At 36.9% G+C, this 18846-nt stretch overlaps 1 protein-coding gene across 2 annotated transcripts in view; it reads right to left on the bottom strand.

The window, feature by feature from the left end:
• LOC148234667 (uncharacterized) overlaps positions 1 to 18846 on the bottom strand; it is a 195186-nt gene that overhangs the window by 6139 nt on the left and 170201 nt on the right. For both annotated transcript variants that reach the window (XM_088186305.1, XM_088186306.1), the window contains exons 4-6: positions 14897 to 17598; positions 1134 to 10629; positions 41 to 336 (exon numbers count right to left, since the gene is read on the bottom strand). In XM_088186305.1, coding sequence (XP_088042431.1) covers positions 41 to 336; positions 1134 to 10629; positions 14897 to 17555 — 12451 coding nt within the window. In that variant the 5' untranslated portion in view covers positions 17556 to 17598. The remainder of the gene's footprint in view (positions 1 to 40; positions 337 to 1133; positions 10630 to 14896; positions 17599 to 18846) is intronic.

Genomic DNA, 18846 nt, shown 5'->3' with positions numbered 1-18846 from the left:
ACATCATAACATAAATATTATTATTATAATAATACTATACCTTTAGAACTGGAGCGAACTTCTAACGACGCTGAATTGGAGTTGTCGTTTGCGATTTCGTCGCTGTCCTTCTGTAAGGCATATTCTACTAGTTCTTTCAAATTCGACTTTGGTGCGTCTGAAACCTCTCGAGTTGGGGTATCGCATTTAACGCTGTCGAAAACTTTTAGTGCGCCTTTTGTCAATACTTTTTTACTAGAATCTTTCTGATGGTTCTTCTTCTTAGATGACCTATGTCCCTTCGACGATGACTTTGAGCTCTTCGCAGATGTATCCACAGTGAATTTTGATGATTTTCTAAAAATTTTATGACTTCTATAGTACAAAAAAAATGCAAATTTTCAACAGTGAACGATCAGTAGCTTTGTTCAGTATTTATCTGTGCCGGCACATAATTTTTTTTTTTTCAGCGAATCCCTTACGTATTGCATTCGATGTATGCAATATTAAACTAAAAAGTAACTGTTAAAATTGAATCGGCCATTCAATACAAAAAAACGTCACTCTCAAGTACTAACCGTTTAATATAATTACTGATCAATGATATATATTTGATAAAATTAATTTATTTATTAAATCTTCCATTGTAATCTGACAAGCGTAACTCAATCAAATATAATGAATACCTTATAATATAAGTATTAACTATCAGACTGAAAGTCTAGGAATCGGTGACATCTATATTAATAAATATTCACACACTATTTTTTAAATAATTTTATCCAGTTTTACAAAAAAAATCAGTGGCAGTTAGGTATTTTTGATTTAAAAATCGAAAGCATATGGATAATTATTAATTAATTAATTAATTATTTTGATTTTTTTTTTAAATTATAAAAAGAAATTCTTATTTTTTAAAGTAGCAATTTTTATTTTTTATAAATTTTTTTTATTTAAATTTTTTTTAAAGTAGCAATTTTTATTTTTTATAAAATTTGTCTAGGTAAATTCATTTATATTTGTTTGAAGGTTTGAAAGTGGTGTCAAGTTTTCTTAATTTCTAACTGTATTCAAAATCTTAAAGATCTTTTCAATAAGATACAGATAAAAGAAAACACAGTTAAATCTACCTTGATTATTACTAGATGACATACCTTGATTTGGAGTGGCTCTTCTTCCGGTGCTTCACTGTGACACTGGGCGAAGAAGCAGCTGCTGCCATCGCCTCCTGTGCAGCCTGCGCCTTCTCCCTTGCCTTGCGTTTGATTTTGTCGAATTTGTCTTCATATTCATCTATTACCATGGGGGCCTCCGGTATAATGGGGTCCAATGATTTTTTTTTTACTTTACTCGCACCAAGTGTGGGATCATGTTTGTCTTTAGCACTTTTAAAAACAGTTCTTGGATCGATATTAGGTATCCCGTTCCTGTCGTAATTTTTAGAATTTTTATCAGAGTCGTCATCAGACGACTGAACGTTTAAGCTTTCCCTGCTGTTATATTCGGACTTTTTGTAATTGGAAGGTCCGGGGATTTCTTCGCTAAGCTTATAAGTTTCTTTAGCTTTAAACGGTTTTGGCGTACGATTACTGGATATCAGACTATCGCCGTTGTCGGAAAAGTCATTTGAATTACTACGAATGATCAGAGATTCTAAACAGTATGGTGCAGACTCTACAGTATCTTCCAAATCGTCTTTCAACGCAGATGTTATAGTGTCGTTTTCTCTCAGTTGTTCGGAGGATTCATTGTATTCATAAACGTCGTACATGTTTAAATGCTCATTTTCATTATTAACAATCAGCTTTTTCAGATCAGCTTTTGCTACGCTGGCGTTAACCTGCGATGTTCTAATCGGAACAGTGTCGTTCTTTACCGATTCGATGTCGTTAGATTTTTTGAACGTCTCAGGAATGACTTCGCTGGCTTGTAAAATATTTTTAACAGTCAAGTTGTAAGTGACTATCGGACTTTTGATCGCTTCGACTTGTTTGTCATTGAGAGGTTTATCCAAAGGCTTCTGAGGCGTTTTATATATATCGGATTTTCTGGTAGTTTCCGATTCTTTCAACAGGCTACAACATTCGAAAAACAGTGCTTCATCTCGGCTCAGTTGTTTTCTAGCCAAGTCGGTTCCGATGTCTTGAACCGGTTGCTGTATTGTTGCGGTCTGTTTCGGAATCGCTTCATATTCTGACTTTTCGTAGAACTTAGGACTCACGATGTTCGACGGCTGAGGCGGTTGTTGTACTACTTCATAGTCAAAGCTCTTCCTTTCTGCCAAATTTTTATACGGTCTTGAAAGGTTGGCATCCATCATAGATATAATAAAATCGGTTTCAGTCGCCACGTCCTTATTATGCTTTTCGACAACTTTCTCTTTCGGGGAAGTTATCTGTATCGCTGGAAACGGAGTCTTATCTTCCGATTCAGACTGTGAATTTTGAGCTTCGATCTCAGACAATTTCGATATGTGCATTAATGTCAATTGATGCTTCGATAAATTCTCAGGTCTCCGGAAATTTCTTTTGCATATTGTACAATAAGTGTTGGATTTGTCTTCGTTGCTCTTTTGGTTGGTATCGGACGAACTGTCTACATTTTCAATTTCCATAGGCTGTCCATCGCCGTTGTCGGAGGAAAATCCAGCATTTTTTGATTCGTAGACAGACGGAGTGATCAATGGTAACTCTTGTGATTTTTTAGATCGTTTTTTCAAAGATTTGTTCTGACGAGAGCTAGAACTGCTGCGCTTCTTATTAACTTCCTCGATATCTATAGAATCAGACTTGAACGTTTGCGATATTTTTTGATTCGCCAAGATCGTAGATTTACGAGGACGTTTCTCGGTATACATACCAAAGTCTGCCAAAAATTTGTCTTGCTTATCTTCCAGTTCTTTATCGACTTCCTTTACAGTCTCAATGGGTACGTTAAGAGATGCTCCAGTATTAGCAATGTTTTCAGAAATTGCAGCAATACTATCGACTTTTATAAATGTATTCTGCGAACTTTTCTTTGACTCGTGTTTCTGATCACTATTTTCTATTGGTGAAACAGCGACACTGTCTACATTGCTGATTTGGTTAGTATTTGGAGATTGAATCTTATTTTGATTAGTGATGTTTTCAAATGCTTTAGTAGATTTGTACAGATCGTCTGAATATTTAGTATTCGAATTGAAAATTACAGTTGTGAAGATGGGTTCGATAGGCGGCTCCTTATTAAGTTTCATCCTTTTGTTTTTCAATTCTTTTCTTCTGTAGGTTACATCTTGCAACTCCTCATCGGCCAGATTTATACTGTAAGGATCGTAATTGTCTTTTGGCAACTTCGTTATTGGCGCAGAGGTAGTTTTGAACGAGTAGATTGACTTGTCAACGCTCACGTCGTTATTTGTGAAAACTAAATGATTTTTCACTTCTTTGGATTGTTTCTCTTTCTTTTTCTTTGAATGCTTGACCTGCTCATCTGAGAAACATTTGCTCTTCTTATGTTTGTTCTTCAATGTAGGTTCTTTATCAAGATCGATATCAAAGTTATCTATTGAATCGTGACCCTTAGATGTTTTGTTTGAATCGCACGTCTTGTCAAAGTCAACGTCAAAGTTGTTTACAGTAGAACTAGTTTCAAATGAAGTATTAAGCTTAGATTCGTCTCGCAATAGAGATATATTCGATAATGCATCAAAATTATCGTTCGGTTCATACTTTTTATTCTTATCTTTCTTCGAAGAGGGAGACTTTTTAGTTTTGCCTTTGGATTTAGTCTCACCAGTATTTTGAACGATTTCTGGAATCGGAAGATGGTTTTTGTTTTCAATGGAGATACTGTTAACAATAGTATTGCCGAATTCCATAATGGGATGTATGGTTTGTAAAGGAGTGATTTTATTAAAGAAAATATCATCATTGTTATCGGAAGTTTTCGGTTGTAATATTTCATCAGAGCAAAAGTCGTTGATATCTTCTTTGATGGCTTTCGCGAGATTAATCAACTCTAAATCGTCAGCGTTAATTTTCTTATATCCTTTATCTAAATCTGAAGAATTCATATCAGGTGTTATACTATCGAACTCGTCGATTTTGTTGTTTGCGGTCTTGACCTCAAAAACTGACAAAGTAGTGAAACAATTGATCAGCGGTTCATTCAAAGTCAGCGGCATGACATTTTGATTAGCTTCGACAACAACAATGGGCGAATCGTCCGATGAAAATTTACGCTTTTTCTTATTCTTCTTCTTCGAGTTCTTATCACTTGTATCTGAATCGGAAAGAACTAATTTTGTATCAGCACTTTTCTTCTTCCTGTTGATTTTCTTCTTATCGTTCTTAGGTTCACTCTCGTTGAATAGATCGCTGGTATCGTAAGGATTGTAATCTCCGTTCAAATCTGTCTTCTCATTTGCATTAAATTTGTCAACAGAAATAGTTAGTTCTTTAGTTTGGCTTGCTATTATCAAAGGTGCAATTATTGGTTTAGGAATCCTCTTTCTCTTATGGATTAGCTTTGGAATGTAGAGAGTATTATCGATGTGGTTAGCGTCATCGGTCTCGTCAAATTCAAAATCAGATTTCTCTTTGATCTGCTCTTTTTCGATCGATTTAACGGGTTCTTCTCTTGCAGCGACTGTGAACGGAGAGCTCCTCTGTCGCTTAACTCTCTTATATGTGCCTTCGTTGGATTCTAAAATGGGTTCTTTTTCTTCATTGAAAGTTTTGTTGTTCGTCAGCGTGCTCACGTCGTCTTCTATCATTTCGTATATATCGATATTGGTCTTCATCTCAGAGAGAGGCTTATCGGTTGCGACTATCGATTTGTTCAAGACTTTAGATTGTACTTCGTTCACTAAGCTGTTCTTACGCTTCTTTCCGCGTTTCGGTTTAGTATTTTTATCATCAGTGCTCACTTCTTCGGTGGAACTGTTAGTATTGTCCACTTTTTGGATGGTATCAAACGAATCGATTTTGTCGTTTGGAAGTATCGGCACCACAGCGTCTTCTGAACCGTTATCAGTTAGTAATTTCTTCGGATTGGTCTTCTTTTTAGGTTTAGGTGTATCTGACAATAGTGGTTCGGCTTGGGCCGGAGCAGATTCTTCAGTGACGATAATATTTTCAATACTTTGATTTTTTCTGTTCCTCGGTTTACTTTTCTTAGGCTTATTATCGATTACGCTCGTATCGTTGACTTTGACGTCTTTCAATGGAATATTTTCATTAGCTTCGAAATAGTCCTTCAAATTTATTTTCGTTGCAAGAGATTTTCTAAGATCGTAATTTTTTATCGGCGGCTCCGGTGTGGATTTCGACTCTTCGTTCACAATCGGAGAAAGTTCAATAATACTCAAATCTTCTTCTAGGACTTTTTTCTTATTTCTTTTACGCTTAGTTCGTTTTTCTTCTTTTTGAATGGCAGCAATCGAATCGAACTCAGCTTCGTCGATTTTATTTATAGCAATATTATCTTTCTTCAACGATGCAATAGGTGACGATGCACTAATGGGTTTCAGAATAACAGGTTCGTCTTCTACTTTTTGTTCTACCTCTGCAATATTTGCATCATTATGATTTTGCGTTATGCCGACAATATTATCAATAGCGTTTTGCTGTAAGATCCGTGCTTTAATTGAGTTGGATTTCTTAACTGGAATGGCAATTTTAATGTCTTCGTTAGCGGGAAACGATTTAGCAGCTTCGATGTTGCACTTTGAAGGTTCCGGTGCCACTTCTGTATCGGGCTTTGAAACATCGCTAACGTTAGCATCTTCGATTGCCGAGTTTTCTTCAGTCAAAAGCTCAGATTTTTTTTCGTTGAATAATGAAACGTTTTTGTTGGTAATACACGTATCCATTTGAGTGAAAATGTTTTCTTTTTCATTTATGAAAGATTTGGGAGACTCTTCGCTTTTCTTCAAATCGTCTTCTTTATCGTCGACTTTATCGGAAGCGGCGTAAGTATTTTTCGATTCAAGAGAGTGTTTCTTCTTCTTTGACTCTGAATTTTTAGATTTATGCTTCACTTTTGGCGATTCTTTGATCGGTTTGATCTGCGGCTCTCCTTTTTGCTTCTTAAAAATCAAATGTCCATTTTCGCTCAATTCGACCGAGTTGATTGTGGTGATATTTGTATCGATGAAGTCTTTATACAATTTTCCTGATTTCTTAAGAGAATGCTTCTTGGACGCGTTCTTCTTTTTAGATATAGACTTCACCTTTTGCTTCTTGGTCGGAATAATATCGTTCGAATCGTACTGGATGTTGTTATAATTATCGGATTCGACGAAGACGTTGATCTCCGAATCTGACATTTTATCAATTTTCATATTTTCAAATTCGAAATTTTCAAAAACGTTCAATTTAGTCTTGGATTTTTTATTTTGCTTAGCGTTCTCTTTTCCGCTGCTGTTCTTCGACTGTTGAGCATTTTGAATGTCTTCATTGTTGACGTTTACTTCTTCCAACGGTATGTCGCTATACTTTTTCACTACGATCTCTTCGGCGCAATTGTCGTACTCCAAAGTCTTCACCGGCTCTATGATTGGAACGGTTATAACCAACACTTCTTCTTCCATTATGGGGTTCTTCTTTTTTGCCATATCGGCCAAACAGATGTCGTCGTCGGATTCTTCGTTGGCTACCAGTAAAATTTCGCTGTTTATCTTCATCGCAGGAACGTTGACGTTCTCTAGCAACGACGAGGTATTGATGATTTCGTTAATATCTCGAGTGTTATCTTGTCCCAGCTCTCCCGGTGCGATCGCAGCACCATGGATATCGTCGATGTGAGATAATATATTTTTCTTCTCTTCCTTCTTAGCCTTAGCCTTAGCTTTCTTCGAAAATCCCTTAAAAACCAGCTCTTCTTTATTAACCAAAGCCTCCTTGTTGATACTAGCTTCCTTCTCGCATTTGGTAATACTTTCGTTGCAAATCAACTCGCGGTTGTTGGACGGAGTGACTGCAAATTCTGATTCGTTGATAACGACATTTTCTTCAGCAGCTAACTTCATTCGGTAATTGTGAATGTTTTTCATATTGGCCACAGGCTCAGCGAGCTGTTCGACTGCGGCAACAGGTAAATCCAATTTGCTGGCAACGAACGCTTTCGATTTCCTCTTTAATTTAGGCGATTGTTTTTCTGGGACTTGTTCCACTGGGACCACTGGTGCTTGTACTTCAGTAATGTCCGGAACCTCCAACAACTTATTAACCTTTTTAGGAGATTTCCTCTTAATAACCGATGTTTGATTATTAGGAATATCAGGATTGTCTAAAATCTCGTTGATTGCGTCCTTTTGTTTCTGCGAATAGTTTCTTTTCTTGATAATTTTGCATGGTTCAGATGGACTTTTAACCGGAATGACAACTTCTGGGGCTTTAATTTCTGGTTCTTTAATTTCCGGAGGTCTGATCACGGGAACTTCGGCCTCTAGAGTAGGTGGTAAATAGAAACTGTCGACGGCGGCGGGAGCCGAAACGTGCGCAACGGGCAAGGTGTTCAGTTTTGGCGAATGCATCGATTTTAAAACATCTTGCGTGTGAGTGACGACGGTCTCTCTGAACATGTTCGGAGAGAGAGACATATTAGGCGCTGACAATAAATTAGGCGAACATGTACGATCGTTGTTATTCAAATTGATCATGTTATACATATTTAAATCAAGATGTATTTCGTTTTGTTTAACTTCGACGTCTAAATTCTTCAGTCCGGAATTTATCCTAGTCGAACTCAAATCGACTATCAATTCATCTGATGAATGATGCTCTGACACGGGATTGGAGTGAATCACAGAATTCTGATCGGCGACATTTTCAATATTTATATTATGAATAGGATTCAATCTGTTTAGATTTTCAAGCTCCCTCTCGAACCTCCTTTCGGCGATAATTCCCGTGACCGGATCGATTAGATATAAATCAGTGTTTACGTTATGAAATTCGGTCGGATATTCAGGCAACTCTGGAATATCGTATGCTGTATCTGTTTTGAAAAGGCATGGACATTCGTTTGATATTTGAATCTGCGGAACCAATTGCGGTATTGAATAGGCAGAATTGGGATATTCGTTGGCTGGTTTTGAGCTTTTTAGCGATAATATGTCGTCTATGTAATGTCTCGGAGGAGAGGTTCTGACGACGGGCTGTGGCTGCTGCGGCTGCAGTGGTTGCAGCGGCTGTGACTGCAGCGGCTGCTGCGGTTGTGACTGCACCGTCTGCTGCGGCTGCGTCTGCAGCGGTTGGTGCAGCGGCGGTGGCGGAGGTGGTGGCGGTGGCGGCGGTAAAAATTCAGGTATTTTAAATTCGACAAAATCTCTAGTGGTCTCATGATGAAAGATCCCCACCGGACGCATTGTTTCAAGGGGCATCAAGAACTGTATTTGCGCAGGTATATTAGGAAGCTCCCAATCTGTCGACGAAAGCAGCGGTGGTATAAAAAAATCATACTTCGGTGGCCCCATGTCGGTGTAATTAATTAACCCGTCTACAAAAGTGAGACAACGCGAGGAGAATATCGGTATTTTGTTAAGGTACGTCGGCTCGGTGATGTAGCTCGCTTTGAAAGGGTAGTTGTGATTAAAGGGTACTATCGTCAAGTGACGTAAGATGTTCGTCGAAGTCACTGTGTAAGATGGGTTCGATGTTAATTCTGAAGTCGCGGAATATTGTGGTATTTTAAGAATTGGATCGTAGGGCGAGTTTTGTATGATTTCAACTCCTGGATCGTCCGAGAGATCCGTGAGAGACTCTGACGACGGCGGCGGCGGAGTGCTCTCTGTAGTCTTTTCTTGAGCTTTCATAGACAGATCTTCGGGCTCGGGAGTCTTGCCTGATAGATCTAAAGGCTGCGGTACGTCTTCTGTAGCAATAGATTCTTCGCCGTATATGTCTGGTGCGGGAGGAGCGGCGATTTCCTCCGCCGGTTCGGGAAAAATTGTCGATTTTTCATTGAGTTTGCCCTTTAGCATAGCAATGCAGTCGTTAAGACCGCGCTTCGACTTGACATGTTTGCTTTTGTGCACTGCCTTTGTTAGTGCACAATCGTTACTGGCATTAGAGACCACTTTATTGACGTCGTTCTGTAAAGGAGGCTTGTCGACGTTATCAACTGAAACGGTACCCTCATTAGGTCTTCCAGTCGGTTCGGCAACTACGCCTCCTCCGCTATGACCTAATCCATAGCCGTGTCCTACAGGATATAAAAAACGATTGCACTCACCGTGCATCGGCAGATTGAGGGCGTAGGAATCGGCAATGTAGTTGCTCCTGCATAGTAAGGCTTGTTGATACGAGCGTTCGGGACTTCTGTAAGCTTCATTATACAACACATTGTTCGTTTGATAATTATTGGGAACCAGATTTTGATGGCTGAAAGAGCGCATAACATTGGAATAATTGAGTTGAGCATTGTAATTCGGCAGGAATAAATTATGTTGAAGATAATTGTTATGAACTGCACTATTTATGTAGGAAGCACCAGTATAAGCATAGGGCAGATGGTGAGGATGGTCAATATATAGATTCCTGTAATATTCATGGTTCATTTTATGGTCAACGACCTTTTGGGTTTCATCGGATTGCAAGTTATCACATGGCACATCAGAACTTTGATTATTAACTTCAGTTTCTACGGGTTCTTTTAAATTGGCACTTTCCAAAAGTTCAGATTTGTCTTCACAATCTGGCTTTAATAGTTCATCCGGTTTCGACTGCGCCAGTTCAACCGGCTGTGACGGTTGATCCGACAGTGGTGGTTGATCCTGCAGTGAAGGTTGACTCGGCTCCGTTGACGCATCCGGACTCGCCGGTCGTTCCGGCAGATCTTCCGGAACGGGTTTATCGATTTGTTTCTTAGCAACTCTTTTGCTTTTGTTGAAATGGACCTTTTTATTCCCGATCCATTTTAACGGTAAAGTGAGCAACTTTTTGCTGCTCTTTTTAGGTTTCGGTTCGGGTTTGTCGCTTTCTGGTAATTCGGTCGGTGTTTCTTCTGACTGATTTTGCTCATCGTCTCCTTTGGGTTCTTCTTCTGGTGGTGCATTATCGGAGTACTCTTTGACTTTGAGATTTCTAGTCCTCCTTCTGAACGTATGATTGATTAATTTACTGCTGACAACCGGTCGCCGCCTGAGAGTCTTCTGCGGGCATTTCGCAGGCGACTCGCTTAATGATTCGGATTTTGTGACAGCAGATATGACATCGTTTTTTGAGACCGAAACGAGTCTTCTGGGTCGATCATCGGTGTGTACGGAAACTCGACTTTGTACTTTCGAATGCAGGGCTGGATCCTCGACGGTTGTCTGTGTATTTCGGCTCGAATCAAGCGCTTCATCCGTTTCATCATTGCGTTCGGTCGAGCCACTTTCACCGTTGTCAACGTTCGAACTCGACAACCGAGAACCAGATCCCGATCTGGTAACACGTTTAACTTTTTTAGTCAAAACACTTTTCACTGAGTTCAAAACACTACTACGTAGCACTCTTTTTCTTTTCACTTTAGCAGAACTGTTAATATCTCTGACTTGCTGGCCAGAGTTCTTCTCGCACTGGGAGTTAGTCTTTACTTTGGACGACTCGAGGTCCTGCAGCTGGTTTGTTCGCGATGCTCGCTTAGCCGGCAAATTTGCCAGCATACGCTGGATGGTTTCGGCTGAAAAATAACACGATGAACGGTCAACTAAAGAGGTTAAGTGTTAATATATATATAAATATATATATTTGTTAATTTTATAGAAAAATTTAGGGTTGTCAAAAAAAATATGATATCCGTTTTAAGGAGTACCATTTTTTACCAAGTACCGAGAGATGTTTTCATTTCACACTTTTCATTCATATTTTTCAAATTATCAAAATTTCTACTACTACTACTGCTCTACAACTACTTCTACTACTACAAAAATCTTGACTTAAAACTATTCTTTCAGTTTCAATTGCTTTTTAAAACATCTACATCCTTACAATTCTTCTATAACTTTCGTCTCTTTTCTATCATTCATATTCAGTCCCAAAAACATTTTTATTACGTTCACCGAATGTATGGCAGCACTGCTTGATTGTATTTTTTTAACACACTTTATATAATATATATATACACATTGAAATATAATAAATACAATATTTCCATTATACATTATTATATAAACAAAAATGTTACAATTACATTTTCTCTTAAAGAACCAGATCTTTTCATATAGTTTAATACATATATGCACATGTGACATACAAAATAAATTACAAAAAATTGAAGTATCGAGTTATTTTCGTTGATTCAAATTATAATTAATATTTGATATGTATCAAATCAATTACAGATATGTAGAAATATTTGAGCTGAACGATGCAAAGGATGGAAGAAGCATAGTTGCGTCAATTGTAAGTTTTGTCGTACCAAATTTATTCCCTAAGATTTTGTGCAATGCCAATTGTTCCTAAAAATTTGTTTAAAACGTCCAATCAATTTCGTGAGAAGTAAAGCTCAAAAGTAGAAACACATAATGTAACTTTTCTTACATATACGGTTACTATAATTCTATTAGGCCGTCCGTGTTGAAAAGTAGTATTATACATATTTCTACTTTCGCTACTCATCCTCCGTAATTTGTCTTCTTTCATCCGACTTTAAAATGTCATATATTTCTTAGTTCATATAGAGATTCATTACAAAAATAGCATTATCTTACCGATTACATAAGTAATTTTTTGACAACCCAGTTTACTACGCAAAATATTACATTTTAGATAATTTAACACAAAAAAAAACTACGTAAAAATTTAAGGTGATCTATAATTTAAATATAAAAAAGACTAGCAATTAAAATATGTTGTCGAACGTGGCGTCAAAATCAATCTACATTTTAAATCAGTATATGAAACTTCTCGTATAAACGTAAAGTATGTGCAGAGCAATGATGTCATTTAAAAGCCACTTTAAAAAATTGTGTAAAACCGAAATCATGCGTAATCCGCGAAGCACATGCTTCCTAGCCAAGTAGGTAACAAAATTGTAATCGTATAATATACTAGAGGTCCAAAAGTTTCCATTTTAAGTACTTATAAGTAAAAACATACATATATCATTCGGAAACTGGTAATAAAATAAGTTTTAGACATAAGATTTTTCAACCGCATTAATTCTAGACAACGGAGCAGTGTTTCTCAACCTTTTTGCGCCACAGCACACTCATCAATCATACTGTATCTAAAGCTTATTCGATATCAAACTTTTGTGTCTTTTTGATGTGCTCTTTCTCCATCAATATGACACTTTAAAAAAATCACACTCATTTGAGTGACTTTTTGACATTTTATTTTTAAAATATTTATAGGGATAATTTAGTCGCGCAGCGAGAAATTTTTCATATTTAATTTTTTTTTAAATTTTCGCCATATTTGAAAAACACTGCTTTTAAATAACAATCACACATTTATATCAGATTAAACTATTGACACTTTTGGACATCAAAGAAATTAGTATTTAACAACTTTTTGTCTTACATTCATTCACAAATAAATATACTTATTGTTTAAATTTATGATTACATCTATTTATAACAAAATAACTTTAATTTAATATATAAACAAAAGAGCGGAACATATAATAAACTAATAATAAAACTATATCATTGGAAAATTTGGACCTTCCGTATATAACCTTACGCCTATAAATTTACAATATTATATCAAAAAAGTGTTTATTTGCAAAAGCATAATATGTCATTTTCAAAATTATTAATTAAAAATCAATTCACATTGGAATTAAGAGTATAAGTCAGTCATATAAAGTATCATTTATAAGCATTAAATAATAACATATAAACCACGGTAATTGATATTTTATAATAGACATAGATACGGGAGTCAAATTTATAAATTTCGGTAAAAATGAGTTAACTACGTTAAATTTTACGAATAAATTTTTGTTTCACAAAAACCACATAATTTTTTTGAGGTTATGTCATAAATTCCCTTCATAAAAATATCATACATAGTTAAAATTCCTTTACTTACCATTATACGGACAGCTGTAATTTAGTAATTAACTAAAGTATTATTAGAAAAAATCGAAATAATAACATATCAATGTGGTTTTTTAAATACAAATTAATTTTGGCCTGAGGTCTTCATATATAAAAAAATTAATGTAGACTTATATTCTTAATTCCTTAATGAAAATAAAATGTAACATATTCAGTTTTAACAAATAGTCACAGATGAATATACAGATGAGACAATAAAGCCTGAAATCATCGAGTTAAATTCGGGGTTAAAGTTGTGTTCAGTTTTTTTGGCTTATCTGTATGCATGATACATATTTTTTAAGATATCTTTAATTGTAACAGTACATATGATTATAAAATCACCAAGGAAGTAAATCTTCCTAAGATTCCTTATTAATATCATGCACCTTAATAAGTGTGATTACAATATTAGAAAAATGTATTATTTACAATTATCGACAGTTGTTGTTAAATTGATTAAATAAAAATACATTCGTTGCTATTAATTATAAAAAAAACAGCAGGCCTTTGATATCCACCAAATCTTTCAATTACATGATCGTCTCGTAGAAAGGTTTAATCCTGTTTTTACATGTATGTCATTTAAACAGTAATCCTCTCAACGACAAAGATGATATGTAGTCGATAGCTTCGTTCATGTTTTCTCAACTATAAGCACCATTCAAAAATGAATGCAGTATGAAACCATCGATGGATATCAAGACCCACCGTTGGGATGTTAATTGAGACCGACCGATAAAAAAACCGAAACTTTAATTTTTACGATGATTTTATTATTTTTCATTAATTTTGGGCAAAAACATTTAGTTTTTATGTATTCGATCATATTATTTTTTTATAAATGTGCTATATGAAATTTAAAGTGATTTTATTATCATACTGTTATTTGAAAAAATAAAATAATAATAATACTACTTCTGTAAAGGATGATTAAAACTACTGTTAAGTTTTGAGTATTTTTTATCATTTCGAGTAAAAAGCTTTGATAGCAATAAGTATGAATAAGTTGTTAAGGACTGAAATTTTAATAGCTATTTTGTTTTCTTAAGATATCTCGTTTTGCAACCTCCGTATGTTATTATTACACTGTACAACAATATTTTTGACACAAGTATAACATTTATATTTACATTATATGATTGATTTTATATTTTAAATTATAAAATTGATTGTTTTTAAAACTTTTGCTTTGACAAAAATAAGTAATTACATGTTTATGTTTGATTGATTATAATGCATAGTATATTTTGAAAACATTTAAATCCAAATTTTAGACTATAAGGGAAATTTTTAGTTTTAGAGTATGAATTTATTTTGTGCTACAAAATGTCTTTGTATTGAGACATATTATTATTATATTTAGTTATATATATATTGAATCATTTTTAGTTAGTTATCGGATCCAATTAAAAAACTGTAGCTAGTTTTATTTTTTATCTTTAATAATTTATATGGCCAGTGAATGATACTAATTTTAAAACTTTTTAAAAGCAAAAATTGAATATAATGGTTATGATACGTAGTACATTTTGATATCATTTAAAGTTGACGCATATACTCTATATTTTTATTATGAATTTTTAAAATAGGAAAAGTAAAGTGACGTATTACAAAATGTACTATGTATTATGAACACATTATTATTTTATTTATCACAATGTGTCAAAAAATGTTGCATAATGTATTTTCATGGTACTCAGTAAAGTTTCGGTTTAGGTCGAATCTGAAACACAATATTCAGTTCGGCTTCGGTCGGTCTTCAGCTGTTAATCGATATAAAAGAAAATGCTCTTACATCCCTTCAAAAAATGTGCACAAGCAGCTTAATTATGGAAAAAGTATTTTTGTCAACTATGTACAAGCTATATTGAAAACGAATTAATCGAATACCAATCTTACCATCGCTCGGTTTAATTCTTGGTCTAGGAGGTAATTTCGGTCTATTGACTCTATCTTTCATTTCCACTCTCTCTTCTTCCTGGGGTACTTCTCTCTTATACAGGCCTTTCACGCGTTTCCGTCGCGCGCCGAAAGGTTTGTATTTGCATTTCTTTTTCGCCATTATCCAGCCGTAATCGCCGGCGCATTCTAATATATGTCTATAAAACTCCGTCGGCTGTAGCATCTTCTTGCACTTGGTGCAGCCTCGTTCCAGAGATTTTATACTGCGCGTTGTCGTTCTCAGTATTCTGGTCGATCTGCCCATGTGCAAGATGTTGCGTGTGATTTTTTTCACTTGCTTAACGGCTGACTCTTTAACGGGATTATCGCGGTTCGCTTTTCCCCCAGGAAGATAAAGAAACTTGTGGACTTCGGTATCGAGTAACTCTTGACCGACGATTTCGTAGTGAGTGCTGTTAACGTGGGGATGATGCGTGGCTTGGTGTGCCTCCAGCAATCTCAGGCAATCGGCCCTTCGTCCACATATACAGCATATGTAACAGCGAGGTCTCGCCCATTCTCCGCTGAGAATAGGCGAAGGTAACGCACCGGCGTTGGAGTCTTTAGGCGCTAGGCCTAAGGTTTGTAAAAAACTAGGATTCGGCATAGGAGATTCGTTCTTTGAGATTGAGGCGTTTTCTGCGAGCCTACTTTCAGACGATTCGCCATCGACGGAAGCGTTGTCTAGTTCTCCGTACCGAAGGCTTTCCTTCTCGATGTCGGGAAAGGAGCGCTTGTCTAATATTATATTCAACTCTTTGATTTGCTTCTGGCGCTCGCATTTGGACTCGTCTTCTATAGGTTCTTCTCTCGACATGGATCTGTCGAGCTTCTCTCTCATCGTCAGCTGCGTCCAAATATCCAATTTTGAGAGATCTCTAGGACTGACGTGCTGCAGTGGTCGAATCTTCCGCACGATCTTGCCGTCTTCGTTGCAATACTTGTACTTCTTAATCGGATCCCATTTCCACTTCCACGAGTTCTTCGTGATGATCTTCTTGAACGTCTGAGCGTTAGCCCCGTACGAGTAGTGAGGGATCTTGTCGGAACCGTATTGGTCGGAAGTCAATAGCGTAGGAAACACTGTGATCGCGTGCAGGTTCACGTCGCTGCCGTGGAGTTCGGCAGGCTGCGTCGCGGCCGGTATTACAGCGTGCGTGCTTTTGATCTTCGGATCGATCAAATCTGGTACTACAGTTGACTCAGTTTCCCTTCCTAGTTTTCCGTCCAAAAACTTCATCAAATTCTCACGAACGTTACCGCTCACGTGTGAATAGAAATCCGGATCGAATTTACAATTGGGGTCGTTCTTATTTTTATTTATGACAAACTCGTGAACGTCGGTCTTAGCCTTAGATTTATCTTTACGCGGGGTCTCAGAGCTGGCTCTGTTTTCAGTCAGAGGCGCTTTGCGCAACCTTCTCAAACTGCGCGTTCTAGACGATCGGTTCTGAGCTATGCCTAACCTTGATAGTATCTGATTGTCTTTCTCGTCCGATTTGATCAATACAGATTTGTTCTTGAAAAGCTTGTTGTCTTGATTGATGTCGTCCAAAACAATGATTGCATTTTGGTCGATGTTAGCTTTCTTGAGAGCGCTATGAGACTCTGCGGCGCTCCTCCTATTAGCGACGGGTAAGTTGATTTTGCGTTCGATCGACAAAGCGCTCAATCTGGATTTTCTTTGGGTCGTTCTTCCTCTTCTGCTTTCGACTTTTGACTCGTCGTCGCTGAGGCGGTTCGGACTCTGTTGTTCCGACTTAGAAGGTGTGGATCTCGATTTCGAGCTGCTCAGGGATGCGTTGGAGGAGATCGGCGATAAGGTGGACTTGTCGCTGGCGATGGAGCTCGATCTGGTGCACTTTCCCTCTACGACTTCTTCCGCATTGATACCGTGTACATCCCGATTATGACATATTGAAATTTCTTTAGTAGAAAATCTAATTTCGCATTTCCTACAAGCAAAGTACTCGACGGCGTGCTCGTCTAGCAAATGAGTAAACAGCGCCGTAAGATCGGCGGCCGTTTGCGAGCTGCCGTTTTTACTACACAAGTTACACCCGGGATGAAAACTCGACGAAGGCGCCTGTTCGACTTTCCTAGAGCTGAATCGCCTGATGGAAGACGCTCGATGACTCCTATCGGTGTGCTTCTGCAGCAACGGGTTGTTGTTGAACGTTCGATCGCAAAACAAACACATGATTCGATTCGGCGAATTCATAGTACTTCGACTCGTCTCGACGTCGGTCATGTTATCGTCCGTCGTCATATCACTATTTATATCGTTATTTGAAATCGAATCTGTTTGAACACTGAGATCACTAGATAAACTATCACTTTTTTCTACATTTGTTAATTCAGTCTTTTTGATTTTCGATAGAATGACGTTGATCCTATCTAATGGTAATTTACACTGCACCATAGTGATGAGTTTATGTTTTTGGTTGTTGTCGGCGAGGCGAGGGCGGGATCGACGGGCCCTCAATAGTCTCCCGACCGTGGGCGCCGCCTCGCCCTGTTCCGTTTCAATCTTCCGCGCTGGCGACGACTGCGAAGCATCTCTTCCACTCGTAGCAGATTGTGATCTAGTCTCCACATTTTGGGTCGTATTGACCATGACTCTATCAGGATTCTTGGTAAATTTCTGTTCCCCGTTGAGCCTGCGAACAAAGGAAAACATAAATTAGCACCTAAATTATAAAAGCATTAATCCACTATAGTATAAATACATTTTAATGTTTTCATGCACAATAAACCAGAACATTTATGTTTTTAATATAGGGTTATTTTTAAAGTAAGGAACAAAATTTAACGCGGCCAGGCTGACAAATTCTTATCTGAGAATATAAGAGTTAAAGTGCTTCGTTAAAGCACATGTTTTCCTTGCGTTCATCGCCATCAAGCGACAAAAGCTCACAATCATTCGAGGGGCAGTTCAGGGTGGACCAATGAAGCGCCAGCGCACCGTCGCCAGAGCGAGGGCAGAACAGCTGCCCACACAAATTAAATACTAATAATAAAACGAGTACAACATAAAGTTTTAAATTAAAAATAAAAAACATATCAACAACGTAGAAATATGGCAGTCAAAGCATTAAGAATAGCTATAAAAAAGTGGTATGAAAGAAATTAAAAATTACTCAAATGAGATGTAAAAAACAATAAAAAAAATTAATTAGACCTATTCAGAGAAACACATAATAAATATGGAGATTGATGGAAATATAAATAAAGATTATCATATGATAGCAGAAAAAATGAATACATACTACATTAAGAGTATAGAAGAGATTTTGTATAATACAATAATAAAGCATTTAATGTATTTTTTTTTATTTATTTTGAAATTACAAAAAAGTATGGTCCAATGATGCCTCCAGCCCAAAATCCGCATCAAACAGTGACACGTTGTGGATGCATTACTTTTTCAACAAACAAATGTGGGTTCTCCGAGCTCGAAACACAGCAATTTTGGCGATTAGCGAAGCCTTCAAGGTGAAAATGTGCTTAGGATGATTTTGCTCGAAAAATCAGCATCCACTTGTTGTGTTAATTGAATTTTGTAAGCACGGAGACACAGATCTTTTGTGAGTATACGCTGTAAAGAGCTAATTGAAATTTGCAATTCTTGTCCACGACGCCGAATTGATGTTCCGGGATTTTCACCAACACCTCACGCACTGCTTCGATATTGACATTTGAACGGCTTGTTTTTGGACGACCAGTGTGTTTAGCGTCTCCAACTGATCCAGTCTCTCTGAATTTTTCAATTAATCTCTCCGCAGTTGTCGAACTTATAGGACCATATTTTGTATTAAATTTTCGAATTGCGGCCGCCAAACTTTCATTATTTTTGAGATATTGTTCAATACTGAAAACACGTTGTTGTATCGTGTAACGCTCCATTT

The sequence above is a fragment of the Plectrocnemia conspersa genome, unplaced genomic scaffold, assembly GCF_051122295.1.
Source record: "Plectrocnemia conspersa isolate PC_06_02 unplaced genomic scaffold, ASM5112229v1 ptg000005l, whole genome shotgun sequence".
Taxonomy (NCBI): Eukaryota; Metazoa; Arthropoda; class Insecta; order Trichoptera; family Polycentropodidae; genus Plectrocnemia; species Plectrocnemia conspersa.
The sequence above is the reverse complement of the archived record's forward strand: the minus strand, read 5'-3'. Positions and strand labels throughout refer to the sequence as shown.